At 47.6% G+C, this 21,046-nt stretch overlaps 1 protein-coding gene across 8 annotated transcripts in view; it reads right to left on the bottom strand.

Moving 5' to 3' along the window:
- The window catches only part of KANK4 (KN motif and ankyrin repeat domains 4), a 68,195-nt gene that overhangs the window by 17,672 nt on the left and 29,477 nt on the right, over positions 1–21,046 (bottom strand). For 5 of the 8 annotated variants that reach the window (XR_005359683.1, XM_038537330.1, XM_038537328.1 and 2 more), the window contains 5 exons: positions 14,134–14,221; positions 6,154–8,091; positions 4,745–4,856; positions 2,230–2,448; positions 425–512 (listed from right to left, as the gene is read on the bottom strand). Coding sequence is in view for 7 of the 8 variants with exons in the window: in XM_038537330.1 (XP_038393258.1) it covers positions 425–512; positions 2,230–2,448; positions 4,745–4,856; positions 6,154–8,091; positions 14,134–14,149 (2,373 nt within the window). In the remaining variant the exon portion in view is untranslated. Of the gene's footprint in view, positions 1–424; positions 513–2,229; positions 2,449–4,744; positions 4,857–6,153; positions 8,092–14,133; positions 14,222–19,987; positions 20,191–20,222; positions 20,470–21,046 lie in introns of those variants that run through there. The other 3 variants (XM_038537334.1, XM_038537332.1, XM_038537331.1) reach the window with 3 other exon arrangements.

Raw genomic sequence — 21,046 nt, 5'->3', positions numbered from 1 at the left:
GGAGAGAGGGGTAGAGGGAGAGGGAGAATCAGGCTCTCCACGAGCAGGGAGCCTGACATGGGGCTGGATCCCAGGACCCGGAGCTGAAAGCAGACGCTTAACCGACTAAGCCACCCAGGTGCCCAGTTTGGTTTTGTTTTTAAGCCACACATAGTTATATGCTGGACACTCAGGGGCAATGCCTGACGACACTCCATAAGGACTCTGAGCACCAGGCTGCTTCCTCGTGCAGATGCATCAGATGCCTCTCCCAATATAACACATCACCTAGGCAGCAGGGTTTGGGCAAATGAGGGCATCCATAGGAAAGGGATTCCAGGTACACCCACACTGCTGCCTTTGGCAGGGGACCAGAGTCACCCGGTTGGAACTAACAGCTTAAACAGTATGGACATCCTTCCATGACAATGAAAAATCACAGTACCAAGAGCTGCTCGGTGGTGGCCCCAGTTTCTGGCAGATGTTGGCTCAATGCCCGGCATGCATTGATGAATTCTTCTGAGGGTTTATATCTGAAGAAGAAAAAAAATACATATATATGTGTGTCAGTCTTTATATTAATATGAAAGAAAGTAGTCCCCTAGCTTGACTTTTGCTTCTCAGCCGCTGAAACACCCATACTGAGTGACTTCCCAGGCAAGAAGCATTACACTGAATACAGCCTCCTGACAATGAAGTTTGGCTTCTCAACTCTTCTGAAGAGTGAGTCAAGCACATTGCCCTTTTATTTCCCAAGATTTTATTCATTTATTCACGAGACACACACACACACACACACACACAGGCAGAGACACAGGCAGAGGGAGAAGCAGGCTCCATGCAGGGAGCCCGATGTGGGACTCGATCCTGGGACTTCAGGATCACGCCCTGGGCCAAAGGCAGGCGCCAAACCACTGAACCACCCAGGGATCCCCTGCCCTTTTTATCCTGCTGTTTTCAGGAGGTGGCGGTGGATCACCAAAGCATTCTGAGGGCCATGGGACTAACTGCAATTCCTGATACACTAGGAAAAGGGAGGGCTGTCTTCCTGACTTTGGATAAAACAGTTTCTGCCTAAGTGACTTGAAAAATCCAAAGAACCAATCCATACCAGCAATTTTTTTCGGGTTGTTCTTTCATGAAGGATACCATTAATGCTAGTAGGGTTAGTAACATGAAAATCAGTTAAGCTGGGGTGCTCTCAGTGTGTTAGTATAAGGGCAGACAGACTCGGAGTGGGACTTACTGGCATTGGGTGTCACCAGGAAGCTCTACCCTCATCATGTCTTTATAGTGCTGCCATGTTGGAGCAGCCCTGTGGACCTGCTTGACAGCTCCCATTCACTGATCATCACTCCCCTGGCTGAGGGTGGTGATGTTGGTAATTGTATTTACTATTCCTATTCTACTATTTCTTCTCTCCCACCTTTTTTGAAGTAGGCTCCATGCCCAGGATGGGGCCTGATGTGGCACTTGAACTCGTGACCCTCAGGTCAAGACCTGAACTGAGGTCAAGAGTCAGATGATTCACCAACTGAGCCACCCAGGCACCCCTCTACTATTTCTTGAGAGTCTGCTGTGTGGCAGGCACTGTGCTAGGCATTTTGCATACTTTTTCTCACCCAGTCCCCAGATCAAGCCTATCAGGTGGCTCTTACCCACATATTACAGATGAGGGATCTGAAGCAAATACAGGTTAGGTGCCTTGTGTAAAGTGACACTGTGGCAGATATGGGATTTGAATCCAAGTGTGTCCAGCCTCAAAGACAGTACTTCTCTTCATTATGTGACATGACCCTGCATCTTTTTTAAAGATGGGGTTATGTCAACATGCCCAACGGGAGAGGCAGAAAAGTATGTTGAGAATCAGACCAGACCTGGGTCACAAGCCATGCCTGGTCATGTCGTTTAACTTCTCTAAGCCTTTTTTCCACATCTGTAAAGTGGGTATTATAGTAATTTCTATTTTAAAGGATGATTAAAAGGATTATAGTACATGTAAAATCCTTCACATTTCCAGGACTGGGACGATGTTAGCTTTACATGTAGAGCTTTGCCTATGACAGTATATCCCATGAAGGCAGGAGTTACGTCTGTTCCTGGCATGTTCAAGACACTCGGTAAATCCTGGTGAATGGATAAAATGATGAATGAACAGATGAACAAATAATAGAATAAAAGAAGTGCCCTTGCCCTTTCCGAAAGGATCAAGTACCCCCCCATCCATACTCCTCTGACTCTCTGACTCACCTCTCTGCCTTGGGATGGGGGAGGTCTCCGCCAGGCCCACTCTCCTGGCCTGTGCTGCTGATGCCCTCAGGGATGCCCTGTCCAGCCTTGCAGGTGCTGTGGGCCTCCTTGCCCCGCCTATGCTCTGGGCCATCACATTTCTTCTCAGCCTCACTGTCAGACAAGTCTTCCGGGGAGCTGTCCTCACCACTGGTCTCCTCACTTGAGGTGGTCTCGTAGCTGGAGGAGGAGACAAAGGTCACTCATTCTGTGTTTCCTGTCCGGTGCCCAGATAAACACAAATAAGAACCAGGTGGGCTTCAGATAATAATTCCCAGCTTGCTAACCACATCCTCCATTTTCTATATCTGCAGGCCTAGGTGAGGGGACTCCCCAGGAACCTTATGTCAGAGAAGGATGTGTAAGAGCTGTGGCTCTAACACCAGAAGCCATTTGGGGAGGAAAGATAACTAAGCTCTTTGCAGTGAACACACCAATCACCCACGCTCTAGTTGGCCAATGCATTTGGATGATCTAGACAAGCAATCCAAGATTCTCACAAAAGCACTTGCTCCTGGAATTCTAACGTGTTGGATTCTTCTAGAGAGGGGCCCAGATCTAGGCAAATATCTCCTACTCCTACCCTGAATTCTCTGAGTTGGCCGACAGATCAGCCCGTCCCTGTGTGATCGTGAAGGTTCCCTAGAACACAGGGGCGTTCTAGCCTAGCTTACACCTGACACGAGAGGACCCTGTGTCCCCTCTCAGCTGCGTTCCATAGGTACCCCGAACCCAGCATCTGTTTCTTGGCTGCGGCCTGTTTCAGCTACTGCTTGTAACAGCAAGACCGAGGGCATGGGCCCCTTGCTTCATGGCTCACCATCCCCAGCAGCGAGCCTTATGTTCAATTATGTGCAGCTGAGGTGGCAAACCACAGACCATGGACTGAAGTCCTGGCAGATTTATTGATCCCTCTGCTGATGGTCAACAGGAGCCCCCTGATGGAGGATGCTGCAGTTAAGATGAAGATTTCAGGCTCTGGGGCCATTGCACACTGTCACAGAGACCAGGGGAGCCCAGTGGCCAGAGCTTCCACTGAATGCCCTTAGGCCCTTTCTCTGAACGTTGGCCCCTATGTAAGGTCCCCGTGCTCACTGGATTTGCAAACCCAGCCTCTCCTTGGCATGCTCACTTTCTGTCTTTTTAAAGCCACAGATAGATCCTTCTTCCTCTTGTGCTTGGAACAACCTCTTGCTTTTGTGATTAAGGTGGGGGTGGGGCATATTACATTTACCAAGCAGTTCTTTTTTTTTTTTTTTTTTTTTTTTTTTTTTTTTTTTTTACCAAGCAGTTCTTGTCTTAGAGTTGCTTCCATAAAAACTTCACCTGGAAGTCTATTCATTCATTCAACAGAAATTTATTGAGCACCTACTATGTGCCACACAGTGTTTTAAATGCTATACTAAAGTCCCTGTCCTAACTGAGCTTAGAGGCTAGTAGGGAAAAACAGAAAACACGTAAACAATATCATTAGACAACAGTAAGAACAATGAATAAAATAATAAAGGAGCATGGGATAGAGTAATGGGAGGAGGAGCTACATTAATTAGAGCAGAAGTTTCTCACCTTGGCTGCACATTATAATCACTTGAGGGTGTAGAAACTCCCAGTATCTGCTCTGCATCCCAGACTAATTAAGCCTGAGTTTTCAGGGAGGGGGCTCAGGCACTGGTATTCTTAAGATGTTTAAATCTGGTATCTCCCTTCTGGTCTGCCCTGAATTAGCAGGGGTTCCGACCTTTTGGGCCTACCACTGGCTGGGTGAGGTGCCCCTCCATTGGGCCCACACTCCCTTCTTTACTAGAATCCATCCCAGCGTATCAGCGTTTTCTCTTTACTTCTTGTCTTATTTCAGCTCTAGCCAAACTATGAGCTAAAGGCAGGGACCATGATTTATTTGACTTTTTTTTAACCCTGGCACTTGAGACAGTTGTCAGCATTTAATAAACGTTTGTTGAATGGCTGATTTAGAAAATATTCTAAATCCAATGATTTACTCTCGAGAGTATATAAGGAGAGTTTGGTTCACGTTCTGAGTCAACAGACATGGGTTGTTTCTCTTCATCCTAAAACATGCTGGTTTGGTTTGCTGTAAGTTAGTAAAAGGGGAAAAACAATTAGAAGGTTGAAATTTGAACTTCAACAAATGAAGAGTTTGTCCTGCCTTCAGCGTTGTGGTTCAGATTAAATGTCTTCCGTAAAGGGCCCATGTGTTCCCCCAAACTCCCAGAAACCACCTGGAATCCCGGCCCCCGGGACACCAAAGCCAAGACATTAAAAGCACAGGATCCAAAGACCACAACAGCTGGCAAGGAGCCAAACACATGCAAACCCAAGATGGAGTTTTAAAGGGCCGTTAATTCCCTTGAAGAAAAATGAAAACCAGATGCTTTCCCCTAGGAAAGGAGAGTGCTAAGGACAATAGCAAGAAAGGTAGTGTGGAGGGGGCAGTCTGGGCTTCATGAGCGATGCTTACCCACCGTTAACCCCAACAAACTGAAGGTTCTTTTTGGTCCCATTACCTCCTGCACGGAAGCCATAGTCTTTCTTTTTCATTATGGATTTAAGGCTGGTCGACGGGGAGATCTCTAGGCAGACACAACATCACAGGTTAGAATGATCTTGGGGATGCCCCAGAATGTAGCAAAACCGGGACTCTTGCTTTGAGGGGATACAGGTTGAAGGCATGTGGGGAAAGAAAAGGGGACAGAGAACTAGATCATGTAAATCAAATACCGTGAAGGTCTATGAGGAGGCCCAGCCTTCTGGTCAACACCAGCCAAACTGTCCCTGCTCACAAGCCCCTCCGCATGTGGATGACAGAGTGGGTCACTGGAGCTGTCTTCCAGAAGAGCCTCGTGGCATGTGTGCCATCACTGTCCCTGTCTTGGGGTGGGAAGTCTGAGGCTCAGACCTGCTCAGTGAACAGTAGAACAGGAGCAGGACTGCATTCACACGACTCCTGCTGCAGCACCCACCTCTGCCCATGGGCACCTCCACAGTCTTCTCTGGCTTACGTGCCACTTGACACCTGTAATGCCAGGTACGTACAGTAGACACGTGAGTAAGAGCACATCTTTTGCTGTGCTCAAAGGGACAGGAGGCATTTTCCAACGGGCAAGACTGGAAATAGCACCAAAATAATGAAAAAGCAGCCAATTTGTGATCTGCAGCAGGAAGCTGCCTTGCATGCTGCTCGTTGAGCAAAGCAAAATATGGTTCCACTTTACTCAACAGAAAAGAGTGTGTGATCTGTTACAAGAGGAAGCGCTGCTCAGCCAAAAGGTCGACTTTCACATGTATCATTCAATCTCTCTTACACACACACCCCCCCCCCCGAAAATATTCAATGGGTTGTTGCAAATTTCAATATAATGCTCCTCCGAAACCAGACTAGAGCAAACCTCCAATGTGCAAGAACCAGAGAGGACCACAGGAAGGCAAGAGCCCAGGAAACAATGAAGGGAGGCTGAGGTTTAGCGCACACAGCCAGGGCCACTCTTGCCCTAGACATTGCCTTTGCTCAGTGCAAATGAGAAATAGGCACCCCTCTGGGTGGGCACAGTGCTGCAGACTTGGCAATAAGGGTGGGCTGAATTTCAGCTCCTGTTTCCCTTCCCTGGCTGGCATCCTTGTGCCCTGTGCTATCCGTATGTGGTGGCCCTGCAGTCAGTCCCAACCTCAGAGCAAGGACAAGAGTAGGGGCACAGACCATCTGTGCCCCTACAGACCATCCACTAGTATGTAGGTCATAGATTTATTCCACTGGGTTCCTGGAGGTGCTTAAACCTTTTTAAAAATATATACGTGCAGTTAAAATCCTTTTTCCCGGGGACTCATCAGGTAAAGGAGAAATGGTTCCCTGGTTTGGGCACCAGTATTTACCCATCGGCGGGGAGGCAGAGGGGGCCGGGGGCCCCTTCTGGGGTGGAGCGTGGGCCGAGTAAGCAGACAGCAGCAAGTTGAGGGAGCTCAGCAGCTGGCTCTGGATGCTGCTGAGCTTGGAGGCGGGCTGCTTGATGGCACTGGCCAGCTCCGGGTAGCCGTGCTCCAGGCAGCTCCACTGCTCCTGCAGGAGTTCCTGGATCTTCTTAACATATTGGCCAATGGTGGCATCTGGGGGTGAGCTCGGTGGCCTCCCCGGGCGCTCCTTCCCCAGCGGCTCTGAACTGGCCTCCTCTCTCCCTGCTGGGGGCGTCTTTCTGTCGCTGCTCCACGAAGAGCCTCCTGCTGCCCTGCCCAGACCCTCGGCTCCTACCTGAGGGCTTCCCTCCTGCTCAGAGCCTGCTTCTTCGATCCTCAGCTCAGTGGAGAGGCAGCTATGTAAAGAGGTGGGGAGGACCATCTCGGGTCCTTGCGGCAGTGACAGCTGTGGTGGTGGCACGAGTTTTGGGGGGCTCCGATCCCCGGGTTTGTGGCCGGCCTGCCCCCATAAGAGACCGTTCCCCTCCCCTCTGGCCCTCCAGCTTTCAGATCCTGTGCTGCCCAGAAGGTTGACCTCAATGCTCTTGTCACATGACTCCCTGGTCAAGAGTCCATGGAGGGGGTCAGTGTTGACCATGGCGTCGGTCTGGCCCTGAGAGTCTCTGGTGTTCTCATGGCTAAGCTTTCCTGCCAGTCGAGCTACAGTGCACTCAAGCTCTTGAATCCTCTGCCCTCTAGCCTTGCTTTCATCTTCCTGCTGCTGGAGGGCAGCTCTGACCTGGGCCAGCTCCTGGGTTCTCCCAGATAGTTCACCCTCGAGGGCAGACAGCTGTTGCTTCAGGCTGGAGATGCTTCCAGGATCCACCGCGGGGAGGCCCAGGCTTTCCTCTGTGACCCGGATGCCAATGCTTCTCACATCTATCTCCACAGGTGGTGGGGGTGGGATCTCGCTGATGTTGAGCTCGATTTCTTCTAGGGGGAACTCATTCTCAGGAATGGGTGATGGCAGGGGTGGGGGGCTTGGTGTCGGGGAGCCAGGGCTGACCACCACCTCTGCTTCTCTGGTTTTGGGCTCATCTTCTTCATCCTCTAGAACTACAAGTGCATCCTGGGAGAAGAAGGGAGGACTTGGGAGAGAGAGGTGATTTGGAGCCTCCTCTTCATCTTCACCCTCTGGAAGCTCAGTGCCTTCCTGGACCAGCTCTGGAATCCCTGGCACCAGGTCCCCAAACTCTCTGACTTTGGGTTGGGTTGTTGCTCGTGGAGTGGAGTTTTGAAAACCTGCAAATCCATCTGCAGGGCCAAAGGTGCCATCACAGACGCTGCCTTCACTCTGAAGCAGAGGGAGGGCTGGAGGCATGGGGGAACCTGAGTTTAGGCTTGAGTCCTCTGAGGCCTTGTTTTGTAGCAGTGTGGCTGGCATGCTGGATGCTCTCAGGAGCTGGGGCCGTCCACTCCCAGAGGCCGTCTCAGCCTCTCTGGGAGCAGCAGCCTCCAAATGTCTGGCTGTCTCTGCCAGTAGGGCCTTCCTGTGGTAGCTCACCTCACTCCCACTGGCAGAAGCTTGTGGGTATTCACCAGGTGGCAGCGACTGGGCTCGCTCCTCTGTCCCCAGCAACACCTTTCTCGGCACCACTGGGGACCAGTTCTGGTGGGAAAGAGCAGCATGGGGGCGAGCCCTGCTGTCCGGAAGGCTGAAGTTTCGAGGCAAAGTGCTAAACTTGGCCTGCTTGGCCCTTCTGTGGATAGGAATCCTTCTGATGGTGTTTCCCTTCTCGATGTCATCCACGTACTTAAGGAAATCCAGGTCCAGATGAAAGCCATATGGGGTCTCCACAGAGTAGGGGTGGCTCTTTGGAGGGCCTTTCTCTTCATCTCCCTGAGAGGGCTGGTCTTTGGCTAGGAGACATATAAAAAAGAAGCACAATGTTAATAAGAATTATGGATGGTGAGGCCTAATATGTGTGATTTAGACTTGACGTTCTCACGTGAGACTTCTCCTAAATGTCCCTTCCTCTAAATTAAGCTGAGATGCTCACGGTCTTCCGGCCATTCTGAGAATCCAGGTTATTAAATCAATGTGTACTTAGCCAATGTCTGCAAGGAAATAGGTAGAGGAAATAGTTTCCAATTTGCAGTATTCATCTCAGTTATTGCTGCAGAATCTGCTGGCAGGCCAGCAAAATAAAACAGTCTCGTACTGTTTTTCTGCTTTTGATTCATGTAATTGCTGAACTGAAGCGGCCAGGAATTTGCCAGATCAGGGTACTAATTGGGAATTATGAATGTTGAGGGCTTTGGGGGATAAGGTACATGATTGCCTCAACATTAAGAAAGAACCTCACATTATTCAAAGGGACACTAGGAAATCTTGCTGTAGCCAGAGATATCACAGACTGCGCCTTCTACATTATGTAAGCTTCCTCATACATAATGTGTGAGCCTTCAGGCGCACGACGATCAGAGAGCAGTGGCACCTGGAACCATGCACAGCCTGTGCTCATTTCTACCTGCACACTGCTTAGTGCTTAACAAACATGAACTCTTTCAAAAACTCATGTCAAGTGAGGAAATACCACATTCTTCGCAGACTGGATAAAAGGTGGCAAAGGACTAGGGCCATGTAAAAGGGATACTGGCCTACATCCTCCAAGAAAGGTGGGACTCATGACTTTTCAGGGCAGCCCACATTATCAGGGAACATGGCGATGAGAAGGTTCTCCATCACACCAAGGCATTGATTTTTTTTGACTCCAGCAGAGGATGCTGCGGACAAGTCAGTGCTCTGACTGAATCCATAAGGACTTGTCTCTAAGTAGCCTCTTCTTCAGGTTAAAGCATCTGTTCTCACATAAAACCGTTTATTAGCTCTGTGACATTCTGCGAAATGTGCCCCAAGAATGCTTGGTTCAGGAAAGAGCATTAGCGGACAGCAGAGGTCAAGAATGCAGATTCGTAAGCCTGGTCTGTTTCAGCTCTTGGGGAAATTACTTAGCCTCCCTAGGTCTCATCAACCATACACTGGGAATACTAATAGCAAGGTGAGATTCTTGTGAGAACTGGCTAATTAATACATATAAAGTGCTTTGAACAACGATGAACATTCAATGCATACTCAATGTTGTAGTTACTATCTTTGTGGAAACACAAACTACAGAGAACTGAAACCCCGTAATGGCAGCTGATTTGTCTGGGCACACAAGAGGGGTTCCACAAATTCTCTGTGACTGACTGATTGCTTGACTCTAAGGGTAATAGGCCCTAGGGGCAAACTCACAAAATAGTAGTAATTCAGTTTGCACACCTCAACCACTATTTCACGCATACCTATGTGCTGGTTGCTAAGCTAGATTCTGGTACAGCCCTGCCCTCCAAAAATGTATGGTTGAGTAGAAAAATCAAGAGGTACAATGTGGTATGCCAACGATGTAACAAATACATGCCCAAAAGACAGCCTTCCTCCTTATTTTCCCAATTTCTTCGGGACATTAATTCTGCCTTAATAGGAAAGGGATGACTTCACAAAAGTGACAGGAGATTGGGCATAAAATGAACAAACAGGAATTTGCCAGAAGAAGAGGGTGAAAGACACTGTAGCTGTTTATCTCCAAGATGGCCACCATCACTTCCCACCATCTGTACAGGAACGGGAATCCCACACTGAGAGGCCGAGTCTGTTTCTCCACCCCTTTGAATCTGAGCTGGCCTGTGACTTCTTTGACCAAAATAACACGGTAGAAATGATGCTGAGAGAATTCCAAGGCTAGATCATGAGAAGCCTATAGGTTCCACTCAGTGGAAAGTCAGATGCCATGTACAAAGTTCAACTTCCCTGACACTGCCATACTGTGAGGAAGCCAAAAAGCCCCACAGAGAGGTGATGTGGAAAGAGGGAGAAAGCTGTCTTGCCAGCCTGAGCTATTCAGCCATCCTAGCCCAGGTGCCAGGCATGAGTGAAAGAGCCTTCAAATGATTCCGGCTTCTACCATCATCTGATTTCAAAGATAGGAAGAACTCCAAGTGAGAACCTCTCAGCTAAGCTGTGTTTTGTTTTGTTAAAGATTTTATTTATTCATGAGAGACACAGAGACACAGGCAGAGGGAGAAGCAAGCTCCCCATGGGGAGCCCGATGCGGGACTTGATCCCCAGACTAGGATCACACCTGAGCCAAAGACAGACGCTCAACTGCAGAGCTACCCAGGTGTCCCTCAGCTAAGCTCTGTTAATAATATTCTTGTTTTCAGCCATTAAGTTTTAGGGTGTTTGTAATGCAGCAATAAATACCCAGGACAGGTTCTAAAGGCAAGTCAGAGAATGTGCAAAGTCATGGCGGTATGAATGAAATGCCAAAGTATTTGGGGTTCTCTAAGTGTGGGGTGATATGGCTGGAGCTCCAAGTGTGGTAAAGAAGGGTGAAGAGTGGAAGGAGATGACTGGAAAGGTCAGCAAGGCCCAGGTCATGGAGCCGCTTGCATGCACATCAATAAGCCTTGACTCTTCTCTCCAGGTAACCACTGTGGTGGCACAGAGTGTCCTTGCAGAGGACTGGAAGAAGGACAAACCAAAGGCCCTGAGACCAGTTGGGAGCCCACTGACATGGTCAAGGTAAGGAAAGCTACAGGCCATGAAGGGAAAGGGACACATTACAGAGCAGGGGCAAATGGCGATGCTATCTGGGGTAGCTTTTTTGGGTTGCTTTTCCCCTAAGGGTGATGGTGTACTGGGCTGGAGCTCTTCCCTCTTGCCCGTCTGATCTCTCCTTTTGGTCAGTGCCACGTGCTGTCAGTGGCCCTCTGTGCTTAGGGAAGTGCAGTGATGTCCAAAGAACTAAACAAAGCCAACTAGACATGTGCACGCTGAAGCTGTGCTCACTGACACAATCATGCCTACCAGACTCAACGCTCAGCAGAGCCACAGGACCTGTGGGCAGTGACGTCATGACCACAGCAGAGAACAGAGGAGGCACTGGTGCTGACCCACAGGATGGTTCTTGTTGGGTATCACCATTTCTGTGCCGGAGACCTGAACTTCAGGCAGTAAGGAGTGAATACTTCTCAAGCCCCCACCCCCAAACACCAAATACGTTGCCATTCACCTGCACAACTTTTGTTACCAACCTGCTTTCCCCCCAAAGAGGCACACTGGCAGTTTCAGTAACTGAGAACTATTGCTCTGCTAGATTTCCAGGCTACCCTCGGCTGTACTCTGAAGCCTCCTGGTCGACTAAGCAGCCTCCTGGATTGCAGGGACAGGCCAAATCAGAGAGGAGATATTTGTCTAAAGTTAAGTAGAGGGATCCCTGGGTGGCGCAGCGGTTTAGCGCCTGCCTTTGGCCCAGGGCGCGATCCTGGAGACCCGGGATCGAATCCCACATCAGGCTCCCGGTGCATGGAGCCTGCTTCTCCCTCTGCCTATGTCTCTGCCTCTCTCTCTCTCTCTCTGTGACTATCATAAATTAAAAAAAAAAAAAAAAGTCTAAAGTTAAGTAGAGAGCAGATTTATGACCCAGAAGGCAAAGAAGTCTCCTAAAGGAGAGGCTGCATTATTTATCTGCTTATTGCCTCAATTCAATTGAGGCTGATTTACCCAGTGGCCTCTGGGATCTGGTCCAGAGCACAAATACAAGAATAGCATCAAATAAGAAAGAGCAGATTCAAAGGCAAAATCTTCCACAAGGGAGACTGAAGGAAACCAAAGGAATCTGAGACTGAGCAGCAATCCAGAAGGATGGGTTTAATAGGCGCTTTCCTAAGCTAGTACTATGGGGTATCTCTCTCTCTCTCACTCTCTCTCTCTCTCTCTCTCTCTCTCTCTCACACACACACACACACACACACACACACACACACACACACCTGCCACCCACCAGCGTGTTCCTTCTCTTCCTCACAGTGTAAAAGGAATGCTGGACCTTGAAAGAAGATGTTGATCTGATATGCTAGCAGGCCTGTGCTCACATCTGGCTCTGCTGCTCTTAATTCTACCTGGTGACAGGTATGAAGGAGCTCAGAATTCCGGGCCCTGGGCCAGTGCAAGAATTAATTAAGAGGACCGTCTCTGCTCAAAATGAGCTTCTGATCAGATAAATGAACACAGCCAAACTGGCTGGATTTGAATCTTGGCTCTGTCATCTCCTACTTCTGTGATTTGGGGCAGATTGTTTAATTTCCCTATGCCTCAGTTTCTCCTTTTGTAACATGGCAATAATGATAACCTAACTTACAGAGTTGTTGTGGTCGTTAGCATGAATGGGATAGAGAGAACACAGCACAGGTACTCAAGAAAGGCAAAATGGGCTGGTCCTGTGTGGGGCAGAGGACGATTCCCTGAGGGTACGCTTGTTCTTTGGAATATTTAGTTCTGTGTTAGAATGACAGCCTCAAGAGTCCAAGAAGATAATTCTGGAGGAACTGGGAAAATGAGTCAAGAGAAGAAAAAACTAAGATATATAGACTCAGAGCTCCCTAGGATTCCCTACAGAGTCCTGGTCGGAAAGCATGCCGGATAACTAGACCCTGAGAAATGACCCACAAACACATGCCCGACCCTAAGACTCACACAGAGATGCACAAAAGGGGACTAGGGAAAGGAGGAGATGCCACAGTGATTATCTTGAGGGACACAATGAAGTTGAGCAGGTGAGCTAATCAATCGGAGATATTTAATGTGAGACAGTAAAGTCCAAAAGCCTATACTCAGTTTCTGAAGGAAATAGGAAAAGCAGAAACTATAGAGAAAGTGGCCAAAAACACAGCCGAAAGGAAGGGGAATTTAATGAGCCTCTTCCGAAGGCCAAGACAGCGATGGAAGCTTTTCCCTCTTCTGCCTTTATTTCGTGAGGCGGTTGTGCCTGAAGGGAGGGGTGCCTTTCTTGAGCTGGTTGTGGGTAATCACGTGGAGCACAGCAGTGCCGAGGTTGCTGAACAGGGACAAATGAGGCAGGCAGGAATGACAAGCCCTCGGGGCATTAAGAGAATTAGCTGGTGTTCTGTGGGACTACTTCTACGGATGCCCTGAAAAGGCAGCTCTCTGAGGAGAAAGGCAGACTCCTGAAATGCACAGTGACTACATTTGGAAAGAAGGAAGAGGCAGGGTTGGGACTACTGTCCTGTCCCTAAGTCTTGTGCTGGTGAAGGGTCATGTGATTCAGGGGGATTATAGGCATTCCTGTTTCCCAACATCTGGAAAAAGCATTTCTTTAGAAGTCAGGAGATTGGGGGAACCCGGCTGGCTCAGTAGGTGGAGCATGTGACTCTCGAGGTTATGGGTTTGAGCCCCATGTAGGGTGTAGAGATTACTTAAAATTAAAATCTTTAAAACAAAAGAGAAGAAGTCAAGAGATCGAGGTCTAGTCTATGATCCTCAGTAAGTTTCTTGGGCAGGAGATGGAGGGAATATTCATGAAAACATTTGTTGTGCTAGGTAGTTATTACTCAGCAACTTTGCATACATCATTTCATTCAGTATTTTACCAACTTTATGAAGTAGTTTTTTTTTTTTTTAAGATTTTATTTATTTATTCACGAGAGACACAGAGAGAGAGAGAGAGAGAGAGAGAGAGGCAGAGACACAGGCAGAGGGAGAAGCAGGCTCCATGCAGGGAGCCGGACATGGGACTCGATCCTGGGCCTCCAGGATCACGCCCTGGGCCAAAGGCGGCGCTAAACCGCTGGGCCACCTGGGCTGCCGTGAAGTAGGTATTAATACCTGTGCTAGAATGTTTGCAGAAACAGCCACAATCATACGCCCCTCTTAGGCCCTCCCCTCCTACACTGACCCTGAGCTTGGCCTTGTGACTTGCTTCAGCCAGTGGTTCAACAGCAAATGTGACATATGCAGAGACTTCTTCCTTGGGCTGTTTCTAGGACCTATGATATCAATTCCTTTCCAACCCAAGTGCTACAGCCTTCCAACCAGGTTACACAGAGCAGCCTGCCTACCATCTGTCTTCTCCATCGTAGGGAATGTAGATAGTCGGTCTCTCAGGCAGTCTTCATCTGATAAGTCTGTAAAACTCCTCGAAGAGTCCTGAAAGAAAGAAAGAAAGAAAGAAAGAAAGACGGAAAAGTGGAGAGTCTTATTATAGTTAGCATTAGGATGGAGGCAACATAACCCCAAAGAACTCCCATCCCTTCCTTTCTCCCGGGAGTGCCTGTGAGCTCCACACTCCTCCCAAAGTGTATCTGGTCCTGGGTATGTCTTCCCAGGATGCTAGTGATGGTTGACACCAAAGGAAGTATTTGGCCCAACCCCCTCACTTGGCAGATGAAGAAACCAAGGTTCAGAAATTAATTGCTCTGGGGCACATGGGTGGTTCAGTGGTTAAGCATCTGCCTTTGGCTCAGATCATTATCCCAGGATCCCGGGATCAAGTCCCGCATTGGGCTCCCTGCAGAGAGCCTGCTTCTCCCTCTGCCTGGGTCTCTGCCCCTCTCTCTGTGCCTCTCATAAATAAATAAATTAAAAAATAAAAAAAAAAAAGGAAAAAAAAGTTCATTGCTCTGTGTGGGGCCTCTCAGCATACTTGTGAAGGGGTTAGACCCAGGGCTCTGACAACTAGCACAGTTCTTCCATAACATCAAAAGCTGTCATCTACTTCCCTTCCATGATGGTAAAAGAACTGTACTCCATTTTGGGGAGAAAATGGAATCAGAGTACCTCTAAATGATCTATGATTTCCCAATCTGATTCAAAATAGAAGTAAGCTCATTGCAAGTTCTGAGGAGGAGGTGATACTTAGAGGTGATTTCTAACCTTGGGCAGGGCAGGAGAAGTTCAAGCTGGGTGCTCCAAAGACATCAGAAACTATTCAAGCAGAAGACTGTCCAGACTGAATTAGGATACCTTGAGTTTTGATCATAAATTCTCCTTAAAGTTTTAATCCATTCCCACGGCTCTTTCTTCGAATGGTAAACAACCTGGCTCCTGCCCCCATTATAATAAATCACCCAGGAAATTGTCTTTTTATGATTGTGACTCCATACACATCATAACAATGAATTATCTGACACCTCAGCAGTGGAAGCGGGGTTGTTTCAGGAATTCCAATGTGCTTGATGATGAATTCCAGATCAGAAAGGCATACCAGGGATGAGGGAAGGGTTGGGGAAACTGGGAATAAGAGATGGATGAGGGGTGGCTTCTAGCCACCTAGGATAAAAAAGAGGGGAACATACAAGTTAACTGGGGAAGAGGGCTGGAAAATATGAGGCCCACCAAATGAGAGGAAGTAAAGTTTGCCCGGCAAAATTTTGTGTATCCTGTCTCTGTGAGTGCTCTAAACCCCATTCCATGCAGCTGCCAGAGGGGCCTTCCCCTATGCAAGTGTGACAGAGCCCAGAAGGGCAGGTGTAGTTTTTGTGTGCAGAGACACTCCTTGCAGAAGGAATCCCAACATGAAGTACCTCACTTAAATTTGGGGGCAACAAGTACTTGAGTTTGGGGGTGGCATAGAGCTGGAGTAGAGAGAAGTTGGGGAGAAGGAGGGCAAGTGTGGCTACTAAGGAGGCAGCCAGTGGAGAGATCTAGAAGGTTCTAACCTGGGGCAATGGTGGTTTGTCCTTTCTAGAAAGAAAAGGTTCTAGAACCATCTAAGTGTCCATCAGCAGATGAACAGGGTAAAGAAAGTATATATAATGAAATATTGTTCAGCCATGACAAAGAAGGAAATCTTGGCCATTTGTGGCAACATGGATGGATCTTGAGGGCACTATGCTAAGTGAAATAAGTCAGGAGGACAAGCATCATATGATCTTACTTGTTTGTAGAATCTAGAGACACCCGATTTCGTAGATACAGAGAACAGATTGTTGTCTATCAAAGGCAGGGTATGGGAGGTGGGGGAAATGGGTGATGGTGGTCAAAAGGTGCAAATTGCCAGTTATAAATAAGTCATAAGGATGTCATGTGCAACATGGTCCCTATAGCTAACAATACTGTATTGCATATTTAAAAGCTGTTAAGAGAGTAGATCTTAACAGTTCTCATCCTAAGTGTGATATATATATCAGTACACGTGTACACACACACACACACACACACAAAGTGAAATATTACTCAGCCATAAAAGAGAATGAAATCTTGCCATTTGCAACAACATGGATGGATCTAGAAGGTATAATGCCAAGTGAACTAAGTCAGAGAAAGACAACATGATTTCACTCATATGTGGAATTTAAGAAAACAAACAGAAAAAAAGAGACAAAAAACAGACTCTGAACTAGAAAGAACAAACAGATGGTTACCAGAGGGGAGCTTGGAGTGGCGGGGGTGGGGTGGGGGGAAGTTGGGCAAAATAAGTGAAGAAGAGTACACTTATAAAGATGAGCATGGAATAATGTATAGAATTGTTGACTCACCATATTGTGCACCTGACACTAATGTAACACCATATGTTAATTATAGGAGAATTTTTTAAAGTTCTAGTCTTATTTTTTTTTTTTTTAATATTTTTTTTTTAAATTTATTTATGATAGTCACAGAGAGAGAGAGAGAGAGGCAGAGACACAGGCAGAGGGAGAAGCAGGCTCCATGCACCGGGAGCCTGATGTGGGATTCGATCCCGGGTCTCCAGGATCGCGCCCTGGGCCAAAGGCAGGCGCCAAACCGCTGCGCCACCCAGGGATCCCCAAGTTCTAGTCTTAAAAAAAATTGTAACTATGTAAATATGGTGTTACATGGTTCGTAACTATGGTGACATATGTTAACTAGACTTCTTGTGGAAGCCATTTCACAATGTATACAAATATCAAGTCGTTATGTTGTACACCTAAAACCAATACAATATTATATGTCAATTATGTCTCAATGATCTCAATTAAAAAATAAAGATAATTTTTTTGAACAGAAAGAAAAGCAAGAGAGGGTTTTCAGGCAGAGGACACTGCAGATAATAATGCTGCAGCTCAGCAGTCTGCAGTTGGTGGGGAGCCTCCCAGATGCTGGCGGGAAGGAGAGGCTTGGCAGTTTCAGGTAAAGTCTGGGAAGGAGAAGCGTGAGGACATGAACTCTAAGCTCAGCCCCTTGGCCTATCTCTTCATCATCATGGTTTCTCCTCTCCCTTCTGCTCCCTTCTTCCTCCACCCCCATATCGTTAGTGAGCAATAGGCAGAATTCAAAGCACTTGACATACTCAAATTATCTCATGCAATCCTCACCATAACCCCTAGGAGATTATTATTATTGTCCCCATTTTTCAGATAGGGAGACTGAGGGTGATAGAGTTCACAGGCCTGTCCAAGTCATATAACAAGCAAGTGTGAGAGCAGGATTTGCCCTCTAGTCTAGCTGAGTCGCATCATGTCCTGGGAATGAAAGTGATTTGTAGACATTTGCCCAGCCCTGATGCTATGACTGATCCATAGCGCTCTCTGTGAGGGGAAATATTTCTGATTTTGATGCTTCTCTGCTTTTCCCACAAGGATGCACAGAATGCCTTCTGGGCATAGATAAGGAGAACTATTATCTTGTAAGGCCTCTTGGCCAAAGGAGTGTGTGATCTGCTTCTCCAGGACTGGACACCAAGCAACAAGGTTCCTTCTAAGCAAGAGAGGAACATCTGGGTACAGATGGACCTTTGACACAAACTCACCATCACCTTGGACGGTTCATTCACACGCACTCCTTTGGTTGGAGTTAGGATTCAGCCCTTAATGTATCAGATCCTAGAGCTACAAATAATTATGCAGCACACATTAGGTCAAATGTCACTAAAACTCTACAGAGGGGTGCCTGGATGGCTCAGTAGGTTAAGCGTCTGACTCTTGATTTCAGCCTGGGTCATGATCTCATGGTTGTGGGATTGAGCCCTGCATCTGGCTCCACACTTAGCAGGGAGTCTGCTTAAAGAGTCTCTGCTTTTTTTTTTTTTTTTTTTTTAAAGAGTCTCTGCTTTTCCTTCCCTCAACCAAAATAACACATCTTAAAAAAAACAACACTCTATGGAGGCTTCTAATAGTTCTCTTAGACTTGAATTTTACTAAAATTAATTATTCTGGGCAGCCCAGGTGGCTCAGCGGTTTAGCGCCACCTTCAGCCCAGGGTGTCATCCTGGAGATCCCTGCATGGAGCCTGCTTCTCCCTCGGCCTGCATCTCTGCCTCTCTCTCTGTGTGTCTCTCATGAATAAATAAATAAAATCTTTTAAAAAAATAAATAAAATAAAAATAAAATTAATTATTCCAAGGTTATAGAAATTAAATGGATCTGATACACCAACTCTCTGAAGAAGAGGGCTTAGCAATCTATTGCTCAAAAGGGCTAGACACAGGAAGGAAGGCAGGGAACTGTCATGCCCACATCACAGCACTGCCAGCCTCACCCACCCCAGCCCCGTTCTGCACTTTGGCCACGGTCCTTAGGATGGACATCTTAGAATTTAGCTAAGGGTGTGTGTTTGATGGGATTCTGTGAGCGGAACTGAAGAACAACTGCCACATCAATACATGCTACTTTGCAACACAACAGAATATGAAAATTAGCTTTATTGGGCAGAATTTCCCTTTCAAATGGAATTTGATTTCTGAAGAATGATAAATTTTGACATAAAGCAGTTTATTACTCAATGCCACTAAGCTGTATCCTCGGTATTCAGAACCTTATAATACCCAGAGTTGTTGATGTAACTTTTCATTTGTTTATGGCCTATCCCAGGATCAAGAATGACCATTTCAGTCCCAGCCTCTCTCATTAGCTTATCATATTCTAGATGTTTCAGGTATATATAGCTTTATCCCCTCCTGCTCTGTAAGCTTGTGAAGATCAGAATCCCTACAGCACTCATTTTGTCCCCTTCACCCCCACCTCCACACCCCCACATCCTATCATGTGGCAGACACTCAGTTCCTGGTATAGGCTCCGAGTTACAAACGAGAGATTGAAAGCACAAGGAGGCTCTGTGGCCAATCCAAAGTTTCCCAGTTAGGGTAGAACAGGTTGTGGGACTCCATCCCTCCACACTGCCTCTCAAAGCCAATGGGCAGTAAAGAGATGCCCATTCAAAATCCACCAAAGAGGGCAGCCCGGGTGGCTCAGTGGTTTAGCGCCTGCCTTCGGCCCAGGGCGTGATCCTGGAGTCCCAGGATCGAGTCCCGCGTCCGGCTACCTTCATGGAGCCTGCTTCTCCCTCTGCCTGTGTCTCTGCCTCTCTCTCTCTGTGTCTCATGAATAAATAAAATAAACCAAAAAAAAAAAAAAAAAAAACCACACAAAACCAAAATCCACCAAAGAGGCAGCCACTCTGACAGCCCATGTATAACATGTGTAACTGCCGGGCCACATTAGGAACAGTCGCGATTTCCCCCAGTCAGCCTGACTCCTGCAGTGTCTAACTACACCCTCTCCCACTCCACATTTACTCCTTTTATGATGCCATTTACAATCTCATTCCTAACCTCAAATCCGAGTACAAAGAAACCTTCCTTTACTTAGTCCTGAAACTGAAACCTACTTCTGTACTTTTATTCTCTTCAAACCTCTCTTTATTCTGCAATAATAAAAATGCCGTATTGCATCCTCGAACAGGCTGCATGCCAAAATAAATAGCACCTTGGATTTCCTTGAAAAGAAAGCTTGGCTCCAAGCACAGCCGTATTGCCACGATAATTCTTGGAGAATTCACCCTTCCAAAGTCAAATATTTAGCCAGGTAGTGCACCACACAGCAGCCCTGTCAATCCCTGCACAATCATTTGCAAAGACAAAGCACTTTTTCCAAAAGACAAAGAAAGAAAGAAAGAAAGAAAGAAAGAAAGAAAGAAAGAAAGGAAGGAAGAAAAGAAAAGAAAAACAACCCATACCTCTTACGGATCCTGCCAAAATGATGAGAGCTTCCTGCTTCCCCATTCCAGGGCCCCATGCCTCCCAGTGTAAACGTCCCCTATTCGGAGACAGAAGCAGGGGCCACTGGCCAGTGCCGCCGGACACCCAGACTCCGAAAATGATTCTGCCTCGAGTTCTCCAGCCGGCTCACTCCCCGCCGCCCCGGGAAACCAAGAGATAACTCATTTTCAGTAAATGACACGTTAACACAACCTCATTAACTCCGTTCTCACATTTTCCGGCAAGTGTCTGTCATTTTTGCCTGCAATGCAGCAGCTGGATCTGGAGCTTCGAGAAGAAGAGAGAGCCGGCGGGAGGGAAGCCGAAGCCACGTTGGGCGCCCGGGCATCCTCCCGCTGCAGAGCCTGCGGCCGCCGAGTGGGCCCCCGCGGAAAGCGAGGCGCTGGCTGCTGGGCCAGAGCTGATGGTTCGGGAGTTCAGCACAGCAGCACTGGCTTCCCAGCTGTTAAAGGATTTGGTCAGGTGATCCGTGACCTTGCTGGAAAAGCAAATACTGACTTCCTTTTCTCTCCCGGGAAGAGGGCAGTAGGGTCAGGCAGGAATTCAATGCTCAATAAGCTGATACCCCATCTTGCAAGAAGAGGAAGAAAGCTCAAATCTTTCGTTGGAAAGTTCGTTCCCAGAGCTACTGCCACATCTAACGACACTGTAATAGCCACACGCCTTCCTCCGCTGACTGCCCCAACTCTAGGGTGCTTCTCCCAGGGGTCCTAATTAATTATGCTTCTTCTATCTCCCTGCGGCTTGGGTGGCTCATTTTTTAAATTGTTCCCAATGAGGACACAGGAATCATCCTTAGGAGCTGAAACCCTCCAGTGGTACATCTCTTTCTCCCAGGCTCTGCTTGAGGAACTTCCTCCTCCACCCACCTCCTGGGGTCCCACAACCGTGCAAAGCTTCCTCCAGGCAATCCCTAGACTGCGGGCTGCGCTGGTCAGTGACTGGAAGTCCACTGGGGTAGAACAGGAAGATATAATGATTGGTAAGATCCCAGGACTAGACTGGCAGCTCCTGCT

The sequence above is a fragment of the Canis lupus genome, chromosome 5 (assembly GCF_011100685.1).
Source record: "Canis lupus familiaris isolate Mischka breed German Shepherd chromosome 5, alternate assembly UU_Cfam_GSD_1.0, whole genome shotgun sequence".
NCBI lineage: Eukaryota > Metazoa > Chordata > Mammalia > Carnivora > Canidae > Canis > Canis lupus.
The sequence above is the reverse complement of the archived record's forward strand: the minus strand, read 5'-3'. Positions and strand labels throughout refer to the sequence as shown.